The sequence below is a fragment of the Chelmon rostratus genome, chromosome 8, assembly GCF_017976325.1.
Source record: "Chelmon rostratus isolate fCheRos1 chromosome 8, fCheRos1.pri, whole genome shotgun sequence".
NCBI classification, from domain to species: domain Eukaryota; kingdom Metazoa; phylum Chordata; class Actinopteri; order Chaetodontiformes; family Chaetodontidae; genus Chelmon; species Chelmon rostratus.
The window spans coordinates 26,516,163-26,537,720 of record NC_055665.1 but is presented as its reverse complement, the minus strand read 5'-3'; the positions used below and the strand labels follow the sequence as shown (position 1 = coordinate 26,537,720).

General features: G+C 42.4%; 1 protein-coding gene across 1 annotated transcript in view; it reads right to left on the bottom strand.

The window, feature by feature from the left end:
- The window catches only part of adgrb1a (adhesion G protein-coupled receptor B1a), a 110,253-nt gene that overhangs the window by 68,405 nt on the left and 20,290 nt on the right, over positions 1-21,558 (bottom strand). The window contains exons 2-12 of the mRNA XM_041941849.1: positions 11,238-11,396; positions 10,428-10,532; positions 8,653-8,820; positions 8,049-8,213; positions 6,757-6,921; positions 5,295-5,459; positions 5,116-5,217; positions 4,910-5,016; positions 4,366-4,560; positions 3,631-3,699; positions 1,536-1,644 (exon numbers count right to left, since the gene is read on the bottom strand). Of these exons, the coding sequence (XP_041797783.1) occupies positions 1,536-1,644; positions 3,631-3,699; positions 4,366-4,560; positions 4,910-5,016; positions 5,116-5,217; positions 5,295-5,459; positions 6,757-6,921; positions 8,049-8,213; positions 8,653-8,820; positions 10,428-10,532; positions 11,238-11,396 (1,509 nt within the window). The remainder of the gene's footprint in view (positions 1-1,535; positions 1,645-3,630; positions 3,700-4,365; positions 4,561-4,909; positions 5,017-5,115; positions 5,218-5,294; positions 5,460-6,756; positions 6,922-8,048; positions 8,214-8,652; positions 8,821-10,427; positions 10,533-11,237; positions 11,397-21,558) is intronic.

The window sequence follows — 21,558 nt, the reverse complement described above, 5'->3', positions numbered from 1 at the left end:
TCCTGTACACAGCTTTGCTTATGTTTGAGGTGTGGGAGGGAACGGGAGGTCAGCCTGCCCAGGGGAGGTATGCTGCTGGTGTGGGCGGCTATTTGGCTCCAGACAGCGAGGTGGAACCACTATAAACAGGACCTCTCCTCTGGCCTCAATTCCCACATACTCTCCCTTGACTCAACTCAAACAAAGCAGATCTTCTGTGATGACTACACTGCATTATTTTTCCTCTATTTGAGAAATATATAACATTTGCAGTTATTAGGCAATGGAGAGGCAGCAGGTTGTCCTGGGGAGTGCCAATATTTAACATAGGTGTGTTGCCTTGATGTAGGTACACTGAGGAACAGAAATAGAGTGCTAGAGAAAGAGAGATGCCATGCCTCACACAATGAAATTTAATTATTTGAAACAGAGGAATTTACAACAAAGGATGACGGGCATCTGAGTCAGTCCTGGTCCAGGCTTCCCAAGACAGAGTCTCCACTGACTTCAGGCTAGCTCCATTTTAACTTACCAATTGTGAGGATGTTTGTTTGTTTGTTTTTTGGCAACTAAACCAGAAACAGAATGGCATAGCTAGGACAGATTGCTATGGATACCATACAATACTTATACCTGCTGGACTACTTCCCATCACAACGTAAAGGCTTTATTTTATTTCTAACAACAACCATAGAAACTAATAGATAACATCACTATATCCATTGTATTCATAGATGCCAAACCAGTAAGAGCTGTTTGCAAGGTATCTTTTATATTTGTAGAGAAACTATTAATTAAAGGTAAAGCTGTCAAATAACTGTATGAATGTTTATTAAAGTTTTGTAATTTGTTCCATTTTCATGTAAGTTGATTTGAACCATAAGAGCTTTTTGTAAATTTTTTTAATTGCTGAAGACTTCATTACATCAGTATTTGAGAGATTTAATTAAAAAAAAAAACATATTCAAATGGGTTTCACTGAGAGAAATGCTCTCTTTTCAGGAATTCCCCGATCATGCTGTTGAGCTGCATTATGGGGAAGTGTAGAATCGTTAATGGGACTGAAACACATGATATCTCAACCTCTTCTGTTTCAATGTGAACCATTTTTTAAAAATCTTTCTCTCAGAAGTCCCCCAAATTTAAAGCAGTGTAATAATAAAATACCCCTTTCACTTATATTAGTCTGTGGTGTCTGCAAGATCATATTATCAACCTTTGATAATATTTAATATTTAAAAGTGCCTGTCACCAGTGATGATTACAGCTATAGATATTGACACATACATACTGGTGGTAACCAAAAGTCAACTGATAATATGGATGAGCCCTGTGCGTGGGTTTTTAGGACATATAAGTCCTGCTGGATGTAACTTGAGATTGAATGCACAGGAAATGTGTGTTTCACCATCAGGTCTCTCTCCCCTCTCCCCTCTTTTATGTGCTGCATTGTAGTCATGAGATCAATCTTCAGAGACAGAAAAGCCGTGATAACAGTATTTGTTCTGATGAGCAGAGATAGCGGCAGAGGCCTCCTGGATGGGGATAAGGCTGACCTAGGTTATCGGTGACTTCATACATGTCTTGAAAGTCTTTCATCCTTAGGCCAATGACATCCACAAAGTCCTCCACCAAACGGAAAAGCTCTTTGATGTTTGGCCCCAGCTGAGAAAACAGAGACACATGAAAGTAGAATGAAACAAAAAGGATTATGGATTTGGAGTGAATATTCTGAACTGCTGTTGGAATACTTGACACAAAAGGCCTTTTCATAGAAAAACTGTATTTGTGGCAAACATTGTCATAGCATCCCTTGTTGGTTTAGTGCAACCATTTCTCAGATTCCACACAACGTTAATATTTACATTTTGTGCATCACGCTCTTCATTCTGGTGATGACAGAATATGAAATGAACTCTAAAGCTTCTCAGTCTCACTTTGAAAAACTTTGAAACTCAGGAATGAGTGTCACATAACCTCCTGTAACAAAGGAAAAACAAAATCCACTCGTGCTCAACTCTTTGCAGTGTGGAAAGTTCTTTCGCTCTATCGTTCTTCCTGACCAACTGTAGATATCCAGGAATTACATACTGTCCAAACACTGGCAGTCATCCAGTAATAATGTCACAACGGTCAAGTATTTTTATTTGGAGTGCTGCTTCCACGTTGGAGAAATTGCATGCATTTTATAATATGTGAAAGGGGTGTTACGAGTTAAGTTGCTCTTGAAAGAGCTGCATGAGTGTGTTTTCTAAATACCATTTATAATCAACTGCAGCATTATTGCAGTCCATTTACCAAAGCACCCTCTTGCATTTCAGATTATTGAATGTCTCAGCTGAATGAGCACATCATGTATGCTTTAAGTTGAAGTTAAGTTTTCTGTCTGAAAATGCTCTTTTATTAATATTAGTGGGCTTATTACCAAACAATGAAAATGCTACTCTAACGACAGTTTCTATTTGTTCATTATAAATTTTCGTATGCTGTTTGGTAAAGATTTGCCCTGTTCTGAGCCAGATTACCCACTTTCTTCCATGCTCTGCACATTGTGAGTGTATGTGAGTCTGTGTGTGTGTGTGTGTGTGTGTGTGTGTGTGTGTGTGCGTGTCTGTGTGTGTGTGTGTGTACCACAATTCCGTTTAGTCAAATGAACCATGTGAGCACAATATAAGCTGAGAGAAAAAATAAATGCCTTTAAGATAGAGTTTAAATCTGGACCAATCTACAAAATGGGGTTTCAAGATTAAATACCCACTTCAGTGGTGCATACATAATTAACAAACAAATCTGAAATTCATTAATTCACCACAAGCAACTGTAATTGCCACATGGTTAACCTAGAGCCCCCTGTGGTCCCCATGGTGCAGAATTACCTGGTTGGTAATCTGTCAGAGGGAAAGTTTGGCTTCTTGATGAGGTACTTTTCTTTTTCAGACTGAACAGCTAAACTTTCAAGTCACTGCATATTAGTATTACTTTCACCGTTGAGAAATAAAGGGACACGTCTGGCTGCCTAGAAGCTCAAGCTCACATTCCAAAAAATGAAATATTATGGCCACACTGAAAAATGTTCCACAGTGATGTGGAGTTTATGTTTGTACCAATTCCTATTGATCATGGTCATAGTTAAATAAGAAAAACTCTTCCTAAAAATAAAGAGCTCTTGGCAAGCCAACAGTTGAACCATAAGAATAATAGAAGTAACATTAGTAAGTGTGCCTCCTTCATAACCCTTTCATAGTGGAACGGCAGCCGTCTTACGTCTTTTTATTCTATGACACTGTCTTCATTTTGAGGAGACCGGGTTGGTTTATTTGGCATTGTTCTGATGCCTGAACGGTGACACTTGTGAGAAAAGTACGGGTGGCTGAACAGAAGCAAAGATAGTGATGCACGAGTGGCTGAGCGCAGCAGATGGAGGAGTGGGTGTTTGCGTTGTCTCGGTTACTCATTAACTCTAGCTATTTTTGTCCTTCAGCAGTTCTCCTCTCTCCTCTCCCTCTACCTCTGTCTGTCTAATAAGATGCAGGTGGGCTGTTTGTCCACCTGTGTCTTTGTCACAGTGTCAAACTCATCAATTCTACAGCTTCAGGGTTGTTATTACTACGTACACAAAGTTCTAGAAAAGAAAGAGAGGGTGATACTGACCAGTTGCGCTTCCTCCCATCTCTCCCTGTTCTCTTCCATCAATAGATTGCTGACTGACTGCACAAAGTTCTGGAAAACACAGACACAAGGTTTCACACGGTGTCACAATCTTCACTTTCCTTTTTGAAGTCAGGAATTCACAAGATAAGACTGGTCATAGTCTGTGTATTACTTCTCATTGACAAATCTCATGGAAAGACCCCTCTGTGCCACACAGCTCCACTGCTGTCCAAAAATGATTAAAAACACATCAGTGAGCTGCGGATATGTTCCTTCATTACCATAGTTTATCTTGACTCGACCCCACATAAACCATCCTGTTGACCCAAATACTCACTATAGCACAAAATGTGTGTTAATCTGCAGTTGAAAAAAAACCCCAACAAACAAACAGATGCTATCAAATTGCACAATGGGAAGTGACACACTGACTCTAAAACTAAGTCCCACTCATATCTATAAAGACACTGTTCACAAAGCCTCCATAGCAGTACCTTTAACAAAACAAAAAGAAGAATAAAGAATATCATCTTGTCTTAAATGTTTTTTTTTGTCCTATATAGGGTTAGAACAATACCTGAAATGTCAATATTTTAGGCCTTTGACCCTTAATTCCTCTTAACCAGTTCTTACTATAAATTATTATCGTGTATCATTGTTTTCATCTTAACTGTAATATTACTATGGTAAAAAAAAAAGCTAAAACAGCACGAGTAAATCCATGCATCGATTCACCCTCATGTCTGCACTGCTTGGACTGTAGTATGCCCTCCTGAAGATCTCTGTCATATTCTTCAGCACGTCCACGATGGCCAGCAGATCACCGCTGTAGCTGGTCCCATCACTGGACGTCACCCTCAGCTTGGTCATCACCTCTGAAACTCCATCTCCCACAAGGCCACGCTGCGCTTTGGACAAGTGCTCCCGCGTCTAATGGAAAAAGTGGCTTCTGTTAGATTTCACTCGAAGTGATCAACACATGTATGTTTATGGTAACAGCTTAGGGCAGAAGCTGTTTTTTTCATAAGCTGTTTGTAATATTCTGGCCCTGAGTCTTTCATTTAGCTTGCTATGTGTTACAGGCTCTTTATGAAACATTGGCAACATAACAATGCCAGCAGGTATGACCCAATATCCTGTAGAATAATATTAAAATTGATTGAAATTTCACACTATTGTGCCCTGAAAGGCACACCAGAAAGCCACAGTCAATGTCATTATATGGTTACTTCGCTTTAAGGCTACCAGGAGTATAAAAGAAACACTTCTTGATGCTCACCAAAGTTTGTATACTGCGATAGTCATTGGAAATGCATTTCATATAGGTGGGATTCTCCCAGAAGGCGATGCCCTCCTCGTCCAGGGTACAGCGGCGCAGGATAAGTCCTGAAACACGGGTTCTTATCACCAAAGTGTGTTTCTAATCCAATTCCTCAAAATACCAGCGAACATTCAAGTGTTGTGTATAGAAAGGTGTGAGCTCACCCATGGCATTGGGAGGGCAGCGTACTGCTGCTGTATCCCCAGCTGGAGTCATCTTCCATACAACGTTGGAGAAGTTTTCTTCACCACAAATTTCATGAGGTTCTGTTCACAGAAGGAGGGTAAATGAGCTTCATATAACTGTATCATGTAAAATGTAAAAAACACGATTAATAGCTGACCTGGGCATCTTTTTTCATTGCAGCGCCGGACCTCTTCTCGTTCTCCAGGACATGGCTGCCCTCCAAAAAAGGGCCCATAACAAACCCTGTTTCTCTGCTGGCTCCCCCCTCCACAGGTTTTAGAACAGCCCGACCACAAAGACCACGGCTGCCATTTGCCATCCACTGGGAGAATGCACACGACATGAGAGTGTTGAACGGGACTTGATCAGGCCCAATAAAACACACACATTATATTCCTGCTGATCGTTTTTCAAAGCACTGTACTGTATTTGATTTTTATTCATTTCTCTGGAGCATTAAAATTAACTGGCAGAGACTTGAAACCTGCTTAATGTAATTCATTGATAATTCATAGCATTCCGAGATTAATGAAAACTGGTGGCAGTCTGGAAGGCAGGCAAACACATTCATTCATTTAAGCCACTGTGAAACACTAGCAGGCAAAATCCTTGTAACGCAAAGTCTGTTTCACTTTTGGTAAATGACAGCTGCACAAAATTACCACTGACTGATAACAGAGCCATATGAGAACTTTGCCTCAATCAAACACAGTCTGATCAATGAATAGGAGTTAGTGTCAGGATTCTGTACTTCTGTACTTCTATGGACACACAGGGATTATTTGGTATTGCCTCCACACAATCAGCACCATGGACAGCAGCACCCAGTAGGGCTTTGAATGCATTTGAAACTTCCCCAATTTCACATTTATTGTTTGTTAAGCCATGTCTTTGGCCATGCATGATTCGCTTTAGTCTGTGTAGAAGGGTTATTGTTGGAATTGTTTCCATCCTTGCTTTGGTTTTGTTTGTTTGTTTGTTTGTTTTATTTTCACTATGGATCTCTATCTTGTATCTGACAAGACAATAAGCTTTGCAACACTGTGCAAACCTTTTTTCATGTTAAGAAGATAAATAAGACATGTGTGAGCTGTATGCCTTTAAAATAGCTGCATCGTTCTTTTTTAATCTTAAATATTTCGTTGTAAGCCAGCTGTCTAAATGTCATTCTGCAGCTGGAGAATGTAGTTTATTGTATTCCAGTATCACCCTCCTTTAGCTTTTTATAAGATATACCAGGAGGGTGTCGTTTTAATGACCTGTCTCACCTGGCATCTACTTAAAATGTTGCCACGCCATTGTAAAAAAAAACATACACAAAGCCACAGGTGAAGCCATGCAGCATATACCACTGTGGGTTCAAAGAGGTGTCATTTTGTAGACACTCCCCGGGTGAATTCATCATGCAACAGAAACACAAAACACCTGCTGCAAGTGTCCGGTAAGTTCCAATGAAATCCAATCTAAAAGGCTAAAGTTATTTCAGGAGTGAATACCTGTTCATGTACAGTATGGTAGCTCTTGGCCTTCGAGTAAATATGTTTGTGAAAAAGCAAGAAAAAGATTTTCTGAGGCACAGTTAACATTTTCATCTGGTTGTGGCTGTGTGTCTTTCACACCTGGGCACTCCCCGAGGAAGCAGTCGACAGTCTCCAGCCACTCTCCTCTGCACTCGGAGCCGCCGTACGAGGGGCCGTTACACTCCCTGGTCCTCTGCATGGTCCCATTAGAGCAGGAGGCCGAGCAGGAGCTCCAGCTGGACCACTCGTTCCACACCCCGTCCACTGAGGATAGCCAGGGTCACAAACAGTCAAACACAGACAAGACGAGCCAACAAACATGTATGTTGGTTGTTTGAATAACTGAATAAGTATATAATCCATAATACACCAGAGTTGCATTTATGACTGCACTTTCCACTTATACCACATGTTCACTGCTGAATGATTTCAACTTGGATATATCAAATCTTCTTGTATTCTTTGTGTATTTGTAATGCTGAGCGTGAATCACACGTGCTGATGTACTTTACATATTGTAAGCTACTGAATTACTATTTTGAAATGTCGTAGTAACATATACGGACCAGCTGTAAGGGTTCAGTCAGCTTAGAGCCAGCTAGTTTATACACAGTCAAAGACAAAAATGTTTATAGCTGTTCCATATGGTTACACTCAGTAGCAAAAAGCCTGCCATTACACATGCAGGGGGGACGGGACGCCATTAATCTTCTCAAAGGCATTCCCGGTGTTTGCAGGGTGGCACACATGAGGAAAAGGCAGATATAGTTGCGTGAAATGCTAGATACAGAGACAGGTCTGTTAATTCTGCATGTGTCTGCAGACATGGACGCCTTCAAACATGGTTATCAGCACATACAGCTCTGCACATATTGTCCCCACAGCCATACATTCAAGGCTGCACTGAGCAGTCAAGCCCGCGAGGACGCAGGGAGATTAAAGTCATGTGTTCCCTTGTGGCCACATGGATGTCTTAAGTATATATTTGGCTTGAAGACAGAAAAAAGAGAGCTGAGAGAGATGTTGAATCCTGCCTACTTTCACACGTCCTCACATTTGGCTAATTGCTGCATGAAGTGGGTGTGATTTGTGTTGCATGATTGTCAGTTTTGGAAAGTTCAAACAATTGTCGGATGCAGCCACCAATACAAAGGTACCTGGAGACGGGGCTATTAGATGGTATTATTAGAAAATCCAACAAACAAGTTGTTTGAAGCATACCGACTCCTCTTTGCATTGCTTTTTTTTACTGTGTATGCATTGAACGATTGTTTTGTGCATTGTCTTGTGGAAACAATCGTCTAGCAGCATTAGATTGTTTGATGTAAGTGTACCTCTTTACTTAGACTGACACTCAGGTTGTTCTTTTTACGGTGATTATTGTTCCTTACCTGGACAGACCGCTATGTTGCAGAATTTGGTCTGTTTCTCTGGACCCTCACATGGATCTCCCCCAAACTGAGGCGGGGTGCAAGTTCGCGTTCGAGACCTGTAACCTCGGCCACAGGTCGACGAGCACAAACTCCATGGTGACCACTCGTCCCAGGCGCCGTGCACTGCAATCAGAGCAGCTATGGTATGATTTATAGACAGACAAATACAGGCACCTTAACACACCTGAACAACAGAGAACTTCACTGCACCACTGAACTGTATTGACTATTACAGGTTCCTCTGCTGTTTGGCATCATCTATGCTGATTCGTTGTCCTGTAACAATATGGCTTTCTTAGTTGAGGAGTCTCCTTGCTCGTCTGCATGTAGGAGAGCCTGGGAACACCGCTAAATCTCTGTTATTATAGCAGGAATCATTTTAAACTGCAGGCAAAGCCCTGTCTATAAGGCGAGGGTAGAAATCAGCCCAAGGGTCTTGGGTTTGCGAGGTGCCTGAGGAGGGGAGTCAGGTGGGTCTTGTATGGGTGAGGCAGGGTCCAGGAGAGGGCTGGGCGAGCGCAGGAAGGTGGCAGTAGGGGGGGAGGTCGGGGGCGGGGCTTACCTGGACAAACAGCAGAGTTGTTGCAAGGTCTCTGCTCTCGCAGTGGCCCACTACACTGGGTGCTGTAGGAGGAGGACACACAGAAACGAGTGCGACTCTGCCAGCCCTCCCCACACGTGGCAGAACACACACTCCACGCTGACCACTCCTCACCTGAAGCTGAGTCTACTGAGGAGGTAGGGTGGGTAAAGGATGGGAGGATAGAGGGAGAAAAGGGGAGGAAAAGGAAAGGAGAGGGCCATAACTAATTACCATGCAGGATGCAGGCTCTGTGGCCAAAAGAGGAAGGGTTGTGGTGTGATAAAGGGTAGATTCCAACTGTGCCACATTTTAAGGGGCTGCCTCCTTCAAATGCTTATTATTTTCAACCTGCAGACAATAACTGACAGTCCTTGATGGACCTTAGTATTCCAAACCATCGCTCGCTGGTCACTTGAAAAGACAGTGACAGGAAGGAGGAGGAGGCAGCCCCTGAAATGGACCCCAGCTTCTGTTCTGCTTGTCCTTCTTCATCTGTGGGGCTCAAGGATGTCATATCCTTTGCATTGACCCCCAGGGGGAGTGAATGCCGCTGGCTTAGGATATGTCAGTCATCTTTTCAACTGCCATGACTGCTGGTTTGAGGGGTCAGTTGACCAATAAGGCAAAATTATGCAGTCACAGCTGGGGAAGCAGGGAGAAGAAAACTAAACAGGATGTGGGGAACTTATCAGCAACTTAAAGTGATACTTCAAACAAAACCGCTTTGTATCAAACAAGCACCCCCTGTCGGCTTGAAAGGTTTGTATTTGCATCTTTCTGAAGAACACTGGTTGAAGTCAGCTTAGATTTATGTCAGATAGAGTGGATTTCAATAGTGCCATGTTTTCAAAATGTCCCAAGAAGCCACTCCTGCAGCATGGTCCACTTCTCCTCCGTACATCCTAAATACTGGCTAAATCCTGACATGAATCCATGCTGATCACAGCCCCTTGTCACCGCAAAGAGGCCAACCACAAACATTTCACAGCCACCTTATGTAGCAATAGTTCAACATTTTGGGGAGCACACGTATCTGCTTACTTTCAGAGACGTAGGTGATAAGATTGATACCACTCTCGCCTGTGCATTAAGTGCCTGGCATAAAAAATGCCTGTATTTAAAGAAAAAAAACAAAAATCACAAGTTTTGGTTTTGTGTAATTATCTCCTGGTAAACACGAGGTGAGGTTACCATGTTTGCTATCTTCGAACAGTAAAGAGCTTCAGGGGTGCTTTTGTCCCAACTGAGTTGGCTGTTTTTAGCTGCTTCGAGTCATTATGCTAAGGTCGGCTAAACACACACTGATTTTAGCTCCATACTTATCACACAGACAGGAGACTGGTAGCTAACTCTCGGAAAGATGAAGTAGCAAATAAGCATATGTACCAATTTATTGAACTATTTCCATCAGCTTCCAGGGGATTGAGTGCTTGCTACTCCTGGTTTTGGGTGGAGCATCACTTTAACAGAGAGGGAGGACTCCATTTGATATCGTGTTTTACAGACAGGGCACACTGTCCTGTTATGACCTCACATAAAATACAATTTCACTATGTTCAGTCAGGGTCCATGTTGGAATTAGTCCATTGCGGATGAGGCACTACTTTGGGAGATTTTGATAGATGTGTACATTATAAACGAGTACAGCTCTCTACTTTGTGGTTGTCAATACGTGTGTATTGTACAGGTGTGGTGGTCACCCAAGCTGCCACAGTGACTGATGCATGGGATCCCTCTGCGTCCCGTTGTCTTACCTGTCTGAGGGCTCTGCTGTCCGCTGCGAGGCTTGTCTACATCGTCACGTTTGCGGCTGTCCACCGAGCGAAGCGATTGGCTGCGAGAGAGATGGCGACCTTTGCCTAAAGGGGGTGAGGCAAGGCCGGGGGGAGGAGGGGGCGGGGGTTAGCAACCAGAGGTCCGTCATTAATGGCTCATATTTGGGACACAACCGTGACGTGATTGGTCACCCAGAACAGCATCAGCCAAACTTGGGACTTTTGTTGTGCTGTAATGTGTGTGCAGTGCTCGGTCATGTTTTCAGCTGTTGTATAATGATGTTTATCTGAGTCTTCAAATGCCTCTGACGGCACGACTAACTGAAAAAACACACTAACACCTCTACAGCATCTATCTGTCAGACAGAAAATTACTGCTGGTTCTGTACAAATGAAGAAAGCTTTAAGCAGTGAAACAATTCAGTGGAAGCACTAATGATTATTGGGGAATCACTTCTACATAATAGTGCTCAGATGTTGTTTTTCTGCGTCGTTTTAGCCATTTTGTGAGTGTAATGACTTTCACATACTGTGCATGCATGGTCTTGAAAACGGTTGACCATGTTATTATTGTTATTCATCGATCAAAGTCCCCTTTCCAACATGCACTCCTTAAGTCAAAGAACTGACTTATAGAGGATGGACAAAAAACAGACTGACAAGATGCAAGAGAGGAGATGAAATACAGCTGTAAACACACCACACGCTCATATTTAACCACGAAGCGTAAAAGGACAGACATGGATGGACTGAAAAGTGACGACAAGCGCACACAGAGAATGAGCTCACCCGTGCAGGGCTGCGAGTTGCAGGGCCGGCCCTCCTCCACCACACCCTCACACAGGTACGACTCCTCCGGAGGTGACTGACAGGTCCGTGTCCGGGTTTGAATCCCGCCTCCGCACTCGCTGCTGCACCGTGCCCACTGTCCCCACACACTCCAGCCACCTGGAGACACACACAAACAGCCATGGTCATGTTTTGTTGTTTGTTTTTGTCCAGTTGCTCAGCGGGTCTGGCCACCACATATCAAAGAGGTTTCAAATGTCATCCAAGTCAGGTGGAAGACCTGCTTCGCCTAATGCAAGTTTCCTTTCCAGCGAGTGAGACACATCACAGGCCTGGAAACCCGTGATTTTCAAGCTGTTAGTCGTGTCTGTCTGACTGACAAAGAGGAACACCTGGAAGTCAAACTTTAAAGAATATAAGAGCAAAGTTCCTATTTTGGTGTTGAATGTTTGAATGAATTAGGTTTATTTAGCTCTGCTCTGGGTATTTTATGTGTGTTGTTGTCAGTACACTAAAATCAGTGGCTAGCTGCTCAGAGACAGAGAAGGTTTCATAGTTTTCCAAATGTGTTGTGGACTGCAAAGTGGAATGGATAAAAGGTACATCTGTGAATTAATAAACCACATTTTCCCTTTTTCGCTTCATTTATTTAGCTCGTTTTTTTCAAAACAACGTACAATAAGTGCATTCAGCCGTGCGGATACAACCCCAAACTTGCAAGAATCATGCAAGCACATCAGCTACTGCTACATTTAGAAAGAATAAGACAGAGAGAAAGAGTTTCTTCATTTTTTTTCTTTTTAATGGTCCAAAGTGCAGTCTGAACAGATTAGTTTTCAGTCTGCCAAACAGGACGTGTAGAGTTTCTGCTGTTCTGATGTCAATGGGGAGCTTGTTCGACCATCGTGGAGCCAGGACAGCATTTTGCTTTTATCTAAAACAGGAGTTGTGTGAGACGTGAGAATAGGATAAGAAACAAAAGTCAACGTGAGGTTTCTACTCTCTACAAATGTGCTCTACCAAAAACTGGATCCTATAATGTGCACTGTGTGAGAATGGTGTTTCCAACCTCTTCGGCTGTGACCCCTTTAAATGAATTAATATCTATGTGTAAACCCTCAACACAGGTTTTGGCCTCAGTGCCAAATATATTTGAATGTTTGAACTGCGGTTTAAGAAAAAACAAAAACAAAAAACTTGATCCAGATGTGCCTGAATGTTAACAATGTAAAGAAATGGGTTTCAGATAAAAGCAGCCTTAAGCTGTACACATTTTAAAGTTCACTATTCAGACATCTGGTGAGGTTCATCTTCAATAACCTTTCATCAGTTTTCACCAGATTAGTTGAGCAGTGCAGGATAAAGCTTGGCTGTCGTTCCACAGGTGTAGTTTTTGCATTAGATACTGAAGTCTGACATAAAGTGAGGAGCTGAAGTTAGGGACCGTCCACCAAAAGGCAACCTGCAACACAACTCATGCATTGAACAACACAAACTGATGATATCTAACACTGAAAGGGGATCTGAGGGGAGATTTCCCCTTTTTAACACAAGTGTGATGAATGCCATTGTCATTGTGAAATTCCCATTTTGACCAGACTGATTTAATGTGCTCCATTAAGATGTGCGCTGATATGAGGAGCAGGTAAAGAGCTGCAGAACCGCTGTGTGTGTGTGTGTGTGTGTCCTGCACGCTCATGAATGTTTAATGGAACAGACAGATGCCTTTCAGCCCCCACAGGCAACGACAAATATGTATTAATCTGAATGAATAGAACATGAAGCTGGCCACCATCCAGACACACACGTTTTTAATTACTCGCAAGTCAATTTCCTTTGGGGGTGAGGGCCGGGATGAGGGAGAGCACTGTGGAGGGCACTTGATACAGTCATACACACGCACACACGCACACACACACACACACACACACACACACACACACACATTCTTAATTCCTCTACAGCTGTGAGTAATCTCACCATGTCAGGGTGATGAGTCAAACTTTATGGATTGAAAGAGACAGATTCCAGTAAAAAGTCCATATCTGTAAACGATTTACTTTCCCTTCAGAAATGAAATTAGCAGGCACCAGTGATCACAGTCAATATCTGTTTGTTGTCAGCAGACTGACCGAGTGTGGCCCAAGAGTTTACTTATAGCTGTGAAATTGGATTTGCTCATGTTTCTGTGACCACACTCAATCAGCCCATAACCAGTCCAGTGCAGGCACCGCCCAACAGCCAAACGACACCGACAAACAGCGAGTCACTGGACCGCTGATATGGTAATTCCAACTGTCAGTGCGGCCGTGAAGCTGCTATCAGCGATTGAGACATCAAAGGCTAAACATTTCAGTTGCTCTATTCCTTATGAGCACAACAAGCTATCATGTGGGTAATCTGTGTGTGTGTTGTTATAAAGACAGTCAGTGACATGGTTTGACTTGAGGAAATGCTGATGTTGTTTGTTGTTGGACTTCATTAGTTTTCGCCCATTATTTGCTAAGATGCTGCTGTAAGCCTCCTGTTTTTTTGTGTGTGTTTTTTTAATCAAATGCTATCTGGATAGCTGATTACTGTACATTACTGGTCTGTAAAGAGATATAATTTATGAGAATTCTAATAAATGCATTTCGTACCTGGATCACTCAAAGAAAACCTTGATTGCTACTATTTCCATCAAAGTTAGTATAAATAGGAAGGTAAAAACACCTCCATCTTTGAAACTAATGAGGGCAGTGGTGCAGTCTTCAGTCAGACATTGTTCTGTGATGACATTGTTTACATTTCACTTGGTTGAATATCACGTGTAATTGTTGCTGTGACTGGCTTTTCCCACAGGCATTCTCACCTGACCGTTTTATCTGAAAGAAACAAATTAAACAAATGAAATAATAAACTTCAACACATGGCATGCTGCCAACAATATTGTTGTGCGAGTATTATTTGAGGAGTACAATGTCTAGGTGTTCACCTCGAACCTGCATCTTAGCAGTTCACTCTCTGCCTCTTTTACCTCTGTCGTCTTTTTTGTTGCCACCAGAAGATATGCTTGCACATACACACACACACACACACACACACTATGGCTGCGACAAGTGTACGGTGGGGGTGTGGGGGATTTTTCCAAAGTTGTGCCTTTGTGTAAACAGTCTAAAGCTCAGCTTTTTTGACCTGTCAGTGGTAAGACATAAGGGCTATGTTGTTGATCTCTTGGACAGTTGGCCACTTGTTAAATCTGTAGGTCGCTCGGTCTGTCCATCCCACAGCACAATTATTAAAAAATGCAAAAAAAAAAAAAAAAAAAAATCAGATGACCAGTTTGCCAAGAATCTTACTGACAACATTTATGCTCTCCAGAGGATGAGCCATTTGTACTCTGGGGACTCCATGAGCTTTGTCTCTGGACAGATGGCAGGGAGGATCACAGAGACACCCACTGTCCATACCACCTGCCTACATTTCTTTGCAGTCCAGTCTTCTGCATGCCATGAGGATTTTATCTGACGTTCTGATGCAATGAACTTAGTTTAAGTTAAGTGCATGGTAATGCTAATCAAGCTAAGATATGCTAATTCTGGTCCCACTGTGTACGCACAATCGCTCCAAATCTTTCCATCTGTTAAATCTGGGAACTAATTTGAACCTTTTATCAACATTTTTCTCTTTTTCTGAACCCAGACAATTTTCTCTTCAGGAAGACATTCAAAGTAGCCTTGACCTTGTATATTATAGTACATTTTATAGCAATCTGCTAATTGGACACATCCATGCTCCCAGTGGAATAAACCATTCTGATTATATTGACCTCATGGCATTCCTTCAATGTCATCTTGAACACATTTGTATGGTGATATACTGGTTATAGTGAACTTGCTTTATCTCTGGATCAAAGTGAATCAATGCAGACTGGAACATGTGTCACTTCTTTTGTCATAGGGACAGATCTTCTAGTGCGCCCATGTGTAGATGACAAACATTGCGCAGACTGGAAGACTGCAGAGAGCCACCTTTGTGTGCATTCACACCAGTCCAGATACCAGAAGTATAATGTGATTACCATGACAACGGGTTGACATCGTCATTCAGTGACGTGCAAACTTATTATTGCTAATGCCTGAGGCACTGAAAAAGAAAGTTAATGAAGACAAGACAGAACTGAAGGGGACAATGGACATACAGAGAGATACCTGTGACGGGTGTGATCATACACGATGCTGTCTTGTTGGACGTGTGTAGTCGATGAATCTTGTGATATTCTATAATTTTCTTATTGTCAAGAGATCTCATTAAAAGTAGTAAATGTATATGACTCACAAGTATTGTAAGTGCGTGTCCAACACATAGAGCGCCATTGTTGTCCAAAACTACGTCACTGGACTATGTTTCCCTGTTTACTTATAATCACAATGGCCAGCTGCTTTAGGAAATGACTGAATCTTATTTTATAATGAAACTACATATTTGAGAGCTGAGTATCACAGACACAGTAGAGAAGTCAGAAAGTATTTAGAAGCAATGCTGGTTTTGGTCTTTTAATTTGACTTGTTGACAAAAAACATTTAAAATAATCCTAGATTTACCCTTAACCTTTCCCTTAACCTTAACCTTGAAAAACGGGCTGCTGAATCTATTAATTTGTGCTACCTTTTGTACAACTTATTGACCTTTATTTATGTCCTTGTGGTGTGTGTGCAGAATTCAGATGTAGACCTTTAAAAAAGAAAACACACATTTTAATTCTTCTATGTCTTTTGGTTTTGGACTGTTCTTTGACCCAGCTGACCCCTGTTTGATCTCTGAATAAGATCATTGTTGAAATCATATTTATTTCAGATTTTGACTGGTAAATTTGCTGAGTATTGCGCATTTGGTACAAAAAATCAATTAAATTAGCTTATATAAACCAATACATATTGATTGGCAAGAATATTAAGCACTTTGCCTGACATTTGCTTTTCAATTTAGACATCCTATAGCAGCCATTCCAATGTGAACCAAACGCATCTTTTTCTGCAGTTCCAGTGTTTCAGGGACAAAAGTGAGCCTGATGCGGCAGAATAACCTTCAGCTGCTCTCCTGAATCATTCTGGCTTTATTGTGAACAAATATGCTTTATGAAAACAGAGGAAGATTAACTGCAGTTTAGAGCAAAGGACGGAGGCTCCTTCTGTCAAATGAAGGCTTTGGCAAGGCAAGAGAAAAAGAGGGGGGTGGGACCATTTACAGATAAGATTCATTCTTCTGCAGGAAAAAAGACATAATGACAAGACTATGATCTTTTTTTTTCTTTCCTGCCCAATAATCAGACCTGGGAGGGGGAGAAAAATTGGAGGAGAGTAACGCAGTGTTGTCTTTCTCCCTCTGCAAGGGCATTTTATTATGTTCTCAATAATTCAGAGGGGTCTTTTGTCAGACCACCCTTGGTAGCAGAAGCGGCTGCAGAGTACGAGTCACCTCGATAATCCTTAAACTCATCCTTCACCTCCTAAAATCCCTGCTTTACTTTGACCTTCAGCTTTCTCCAAAACACACACATTCTCCTCCAATTACTCTGTGTGTGCTTTGCAATGCTTTGCAGTTCATGCAGTGCATGCGTGTGCATGGTGCAATATTTATTTGTTCGTGAGCGTGCGCGATAGAGGATGGGCACCTGACTCGAACGCATCGGGACCCAATGGGTCGAGCCAGGTCAGACAGAAATCTAGAAATTATGTTTGGTTTCGGGTCGGATTTGGTCACGTAGGCTGAGCTACTCGACATGGTGCAATCATCAACAGCAAGACTCAAACAATCTACCATAGGCTATACAAGACAATGCGTTTAATGGTCATTTACAAGGTGCCCATATACGTGTAATCAGGGTTTACAGGCAAGCTATAACCATGGCAACAACTATTACGTTACAGGCTAGCACGAACTCAGTGCTTCAGCTTTTAACTGCGTTGGGTTCGGACATAAAAAACAGAATGCCTGTTGGGTTACTCTCTCAAGCTCGGGTGGGGTTTGGACGGACATTTGCAGCCCGAGTCGCACTCTGGTGTGTGTGTGTGTGTGTGTGTGTGTGTGTGTGTGTGTGTCTAAAATGAACTTCCTGAAAGTCACCTTCACCTCCGATTTGGAGCAGTGGGATGAGTGGACGGGCATCTCCTGTTACAGCTCTAGTTTCTGCAGCTCTGAAATCATCAATAGCTGCGACCAACCCCCGACGCCCCTGCTCCACCCCCACACCATCACATGCACCCAAGCACACATGCATGCACACAGAGCTCTTATAGGTAGGGTTACTGCAGATTTATGGCTTGAGAAGCGTGTGCATGAAGACCTGTTATGGGAAGAACGGATGTGTGAAATATGATGTTGAAGTTGACAGCTATTGTGACAACGAGCAGGCAGCTGGGGAGGGAGGAGAGGAGGGTGAGGAAAATGTAATAAAGGCAGAGACAAGAGGACTGAAGAAAATAATCATGAAAACATGAAATGCAGGCAAAAAATGGGGCGACTGGTTCACACAAAGCTGAATGGCTGAATGAAGGATAAGGCGAGTGCTGACACCCAGAGGACAGAAGCAGTCAACTGCATGGTGGAGATAACAGGCGGTGAAAGGAGAGAGGTGGTGGTGTGGAGCGGGGGGCGGTGGTGGGGGGTTAGGGAGGGGGAGGGCAGAGGGAGATGAAGGGAGACAGGAACACAAAGAGGGAAAAATGTTAGGACAGATAAGAGGAGTGGGGGAAATGAAAAGAGAGAGAGAGAAAAGGCATAGGCTTATGCTGAACTGAACAGAATGTTAGAATTCTACATCAATGAAGACGCTTGCATGTAAAACGTATTTAACGTTCTTTATTTTCAGCAGTGAGATAATATTCACTACATGTATTCTGCTCTGACTGGCTGTACAAACACATTACCAATTTATATAAGACGTACCTGTTGAATGATTATGCTTTTGATATACATTATATTAGTACCACATTCAATTCTCGTTTTATTGCATGTTAACAGTGTTTCTCACAGATCTAAATGCTTCCTGCAGTTTTTTATTCTGTATTAGATAAACAAATAAATAAATAAGAGAGAGCACCTCAGTATAACTGCATCCCATCGATCAGTCACTTCCCGTAGAGTGGGAAGCTTAACCTGTGGGTGAACCTGCCGCAGAGCACCCAGCACCCTCTCAGCTCCCCTGTCAGGTCATTGGTGACATTAAGCAAGCAGTCGCCAACATATCATACCGCAATTCTGCCTCCGGACGTAACCTCTGTTACGCCTGATTTTCTCTCTGTCACTCAAAAGCCTCTGATGCAGCGGCTCCTACTGAAGATGTCATTTTAATTTCATCTTTCAAAACAGAACCAGTAATTTCCTAAAAAAAAAAAAAAAAAAACCTGGACACTGTAGTTTTTAGCAAACATTTTTCAGACAAGAGGAAAGCAGAGGATTCATCCACACCTGGTGTACCCTGCTGAGTATTTCAGCTAGCAGCATATGAGGAAATGATGGAAAAGATCTTTTTGACTCATTTTGAAAAAATATTTCCGGTTTATAACAAATTGGGTGTAATTTTATAATTTTGACCATCATCCGCTGTACCTATGGTAACATTGGAGTTCTGACAGTGCTTGCAGAGGTGTGGGAAGAAGAAGATTTTAAGTTTTGATGCAGCAAGAAACCAGCAGGAAGACAACAAGAAGGGTTTTAAATACAGCACTTTATCCAGATTAACTAAACCAATTTATTTTGAGGTACAAGCTTAAGTGAACACACACACATAGAATGATGATAATAATCACTAATCGCCCCCCAAAACTCAGCATTTTAGGTCAAAGTTGAACTTATTCTGTCTGGGGGTTTGTTCAAAGCCTTTGTGATGGTCTCACTTATCATGTTTGCTATGTGTCTTCTGCCCTGTTCCACTGCTAAGATGAAGATGAGACACAATGCTGTTATCATCAATAAGAACAATGGCCAGAACTAGGAAAACATGAGTGTTTAATAAAATGCACTGTCCTTGTTTCAAATCTAATCCACAGCCCTTGATACATGTCTTCCTCTGTTTAACAGGAAGTGTAAATGCTCCAGACAGCACATGAAAAGATGACAAGTTCTCACCTGGTTTCCTTCACTATTTCATTCTTGTCAGGGAGAAAAAAGCTTGTGAAACAGCATTTAGGGCATCACGGGACACTAAATCTCTCCATTGAAGGCTGAAATTCTTTTAGGCAGGTTAACAGTTCCTTCAGGCAGGATGAGACAGCTTTCGTTGCAGGTTTTACACGAAATCCTCCCACCACACTGGAATCATTTCCCTGATCAGACATATTCAAATAATATCATAACACAGTGACAAGCTGGAACATCAACTGAGTATCAACACAGAGACCGTCAACCTCAGACATGGAATATGTAACAGCGTTGGCTTCATCAACCTACAACTAATGCTGTTTAGATCTATCTGAATGATCTGTAAAGGCTCTACACAGACATGACTGGACTTTTACAGCAACAGCCACAATGGTTGCACAATATTTGGCACCTAGGAGGGAGTGGTGACACTGCTGGTCAGCAGCGTTGAGCTGGAAAATAATGACATACAGGAAGCATACATTCAGGATGACAACATTTGAAGAAAGGCTACTGATCTATGCTGCGGATAATCTAAAAGTATTTAAGATGTTATGCAAATGAAATTAGTTGGTAAAAAAGTAAAATTGTAGGTTCTCATTGCTTGTGCAAAAACTATGAATACTGGGGTTGCAGGGCATAAGTACAAGAAGGTGCTGTGAAATGGTTAGTGCATGGGGTGTTTCCCTTGTGTTCGCGGAGGAGCTGATACTGTATGATTGTATGTGAATACTACTGATGACAAAGGCGGCGAAATACTCCTTGCAGGGGGTGACATTAAACAAACTGGACTGGTTCTGTGGGTCAGAGTGTGTTCCCTGGCAAAAAAGATCTAACATGAGTGCAGGAAGGCCATCCTTACAAATGCATCAGATGGCATGCTGGAGCGTTTTACTGGTTTTTCATACTGTAAGATGACATGATAAAAATGTCAAAAAAAAAAAAGCTTTATTAGTTCATTAGAGTGACTTTATTTTCTTTGCACATAGGAAATGATTCAAATGGCACATATTCAGTATTGCAATATATACTGTATATGTGCACAACACACGTCTCTGTGCAAGCCCACCTGCTGCCGTGGTCTTTGTGGTAATACGATGGCATCAATTGAAGGCTGAGTGGTATTGAAAGCGTGGCAGAATGTTCCAAGGTCCGAAAAAGTCAGATTGCTGTTTCGATTTTTACAGAAATGTGACTCAGACGCCTACTTAAATATGAGAGCGACATGTCAAACTGCCAGCACATTTCACTGACGTGCGTGTCACAGAGAAGAGGCTATATTAAAACCCATGAATCAGTCAAATCCATGTTGTGAAAACAGAAAAAAAACAAGGAGAACAACAACAAGAAAGATCAATTGTAATCCACTCATTGAACAACTTGGCTCTTAATCCAACACACTCCATCTGATTGTTGATTCAGCGTAATGCTGTGTCATCTCTTTAACCCTATCAGCCGAGCAGCACAAACCATTACACCTCTCACCTTCCACAGCAGCCCCATCTCTGAGGCTCTCTGCCCAAACCCATTGTCTATAAATACATATAATGTGGACCGCTCTTTGGTTTCAGGTGCAGGTCAGCCAACCAGACATTTCAATTCCGAAGATGGATGCCCCATTTCAGAGGGAACGATAAGAAAAGGCTCAAAAGGTCTTTCACCACAGGGATCAGATGCTTTTCTTACTTTTTCTCCAGTCTGACTGACAGCTCACAGAGGTAAGGCTTTTTACTGGTTTTTGTCATTCTCAACACACATCCGTCTTTGGCGGCGATGACTGCTGATAACGCCCGCGTGCTCAGAGAAAGATGAGGCCGCACAACTGCACATGCTTCTTTGCTTGTCAAACAACTCAGTGCAATTATTTTGGAAGTCTCTGCCAGCTGGGCTCCAAATTCAGCCTTGTTTTTTGTGTCTCTGTTGATTTCCACAGCAGTTAAAGAGCTGCTGAGAAGTACTTTCACTTCAGCTGGATGTTGTTTACAGGCTGTCTTCCTCCCAGTGCCCCCAATGCACTGGGCATCAGGCTAAAGTGTTCCTATGGGAACTGCCAGAGTCTCCGTGTCTATTTCCTCCATGGACTTGAGTGGATTCCCCACCCCCTCAACCTTCCCCCACATGGCTATTAAGACTGAAAATCGCCCCCGCTGTGCTTTGGTGTGTCCTTAGCTCTCCGCAGCGTCTTCATTCACTCCACAAA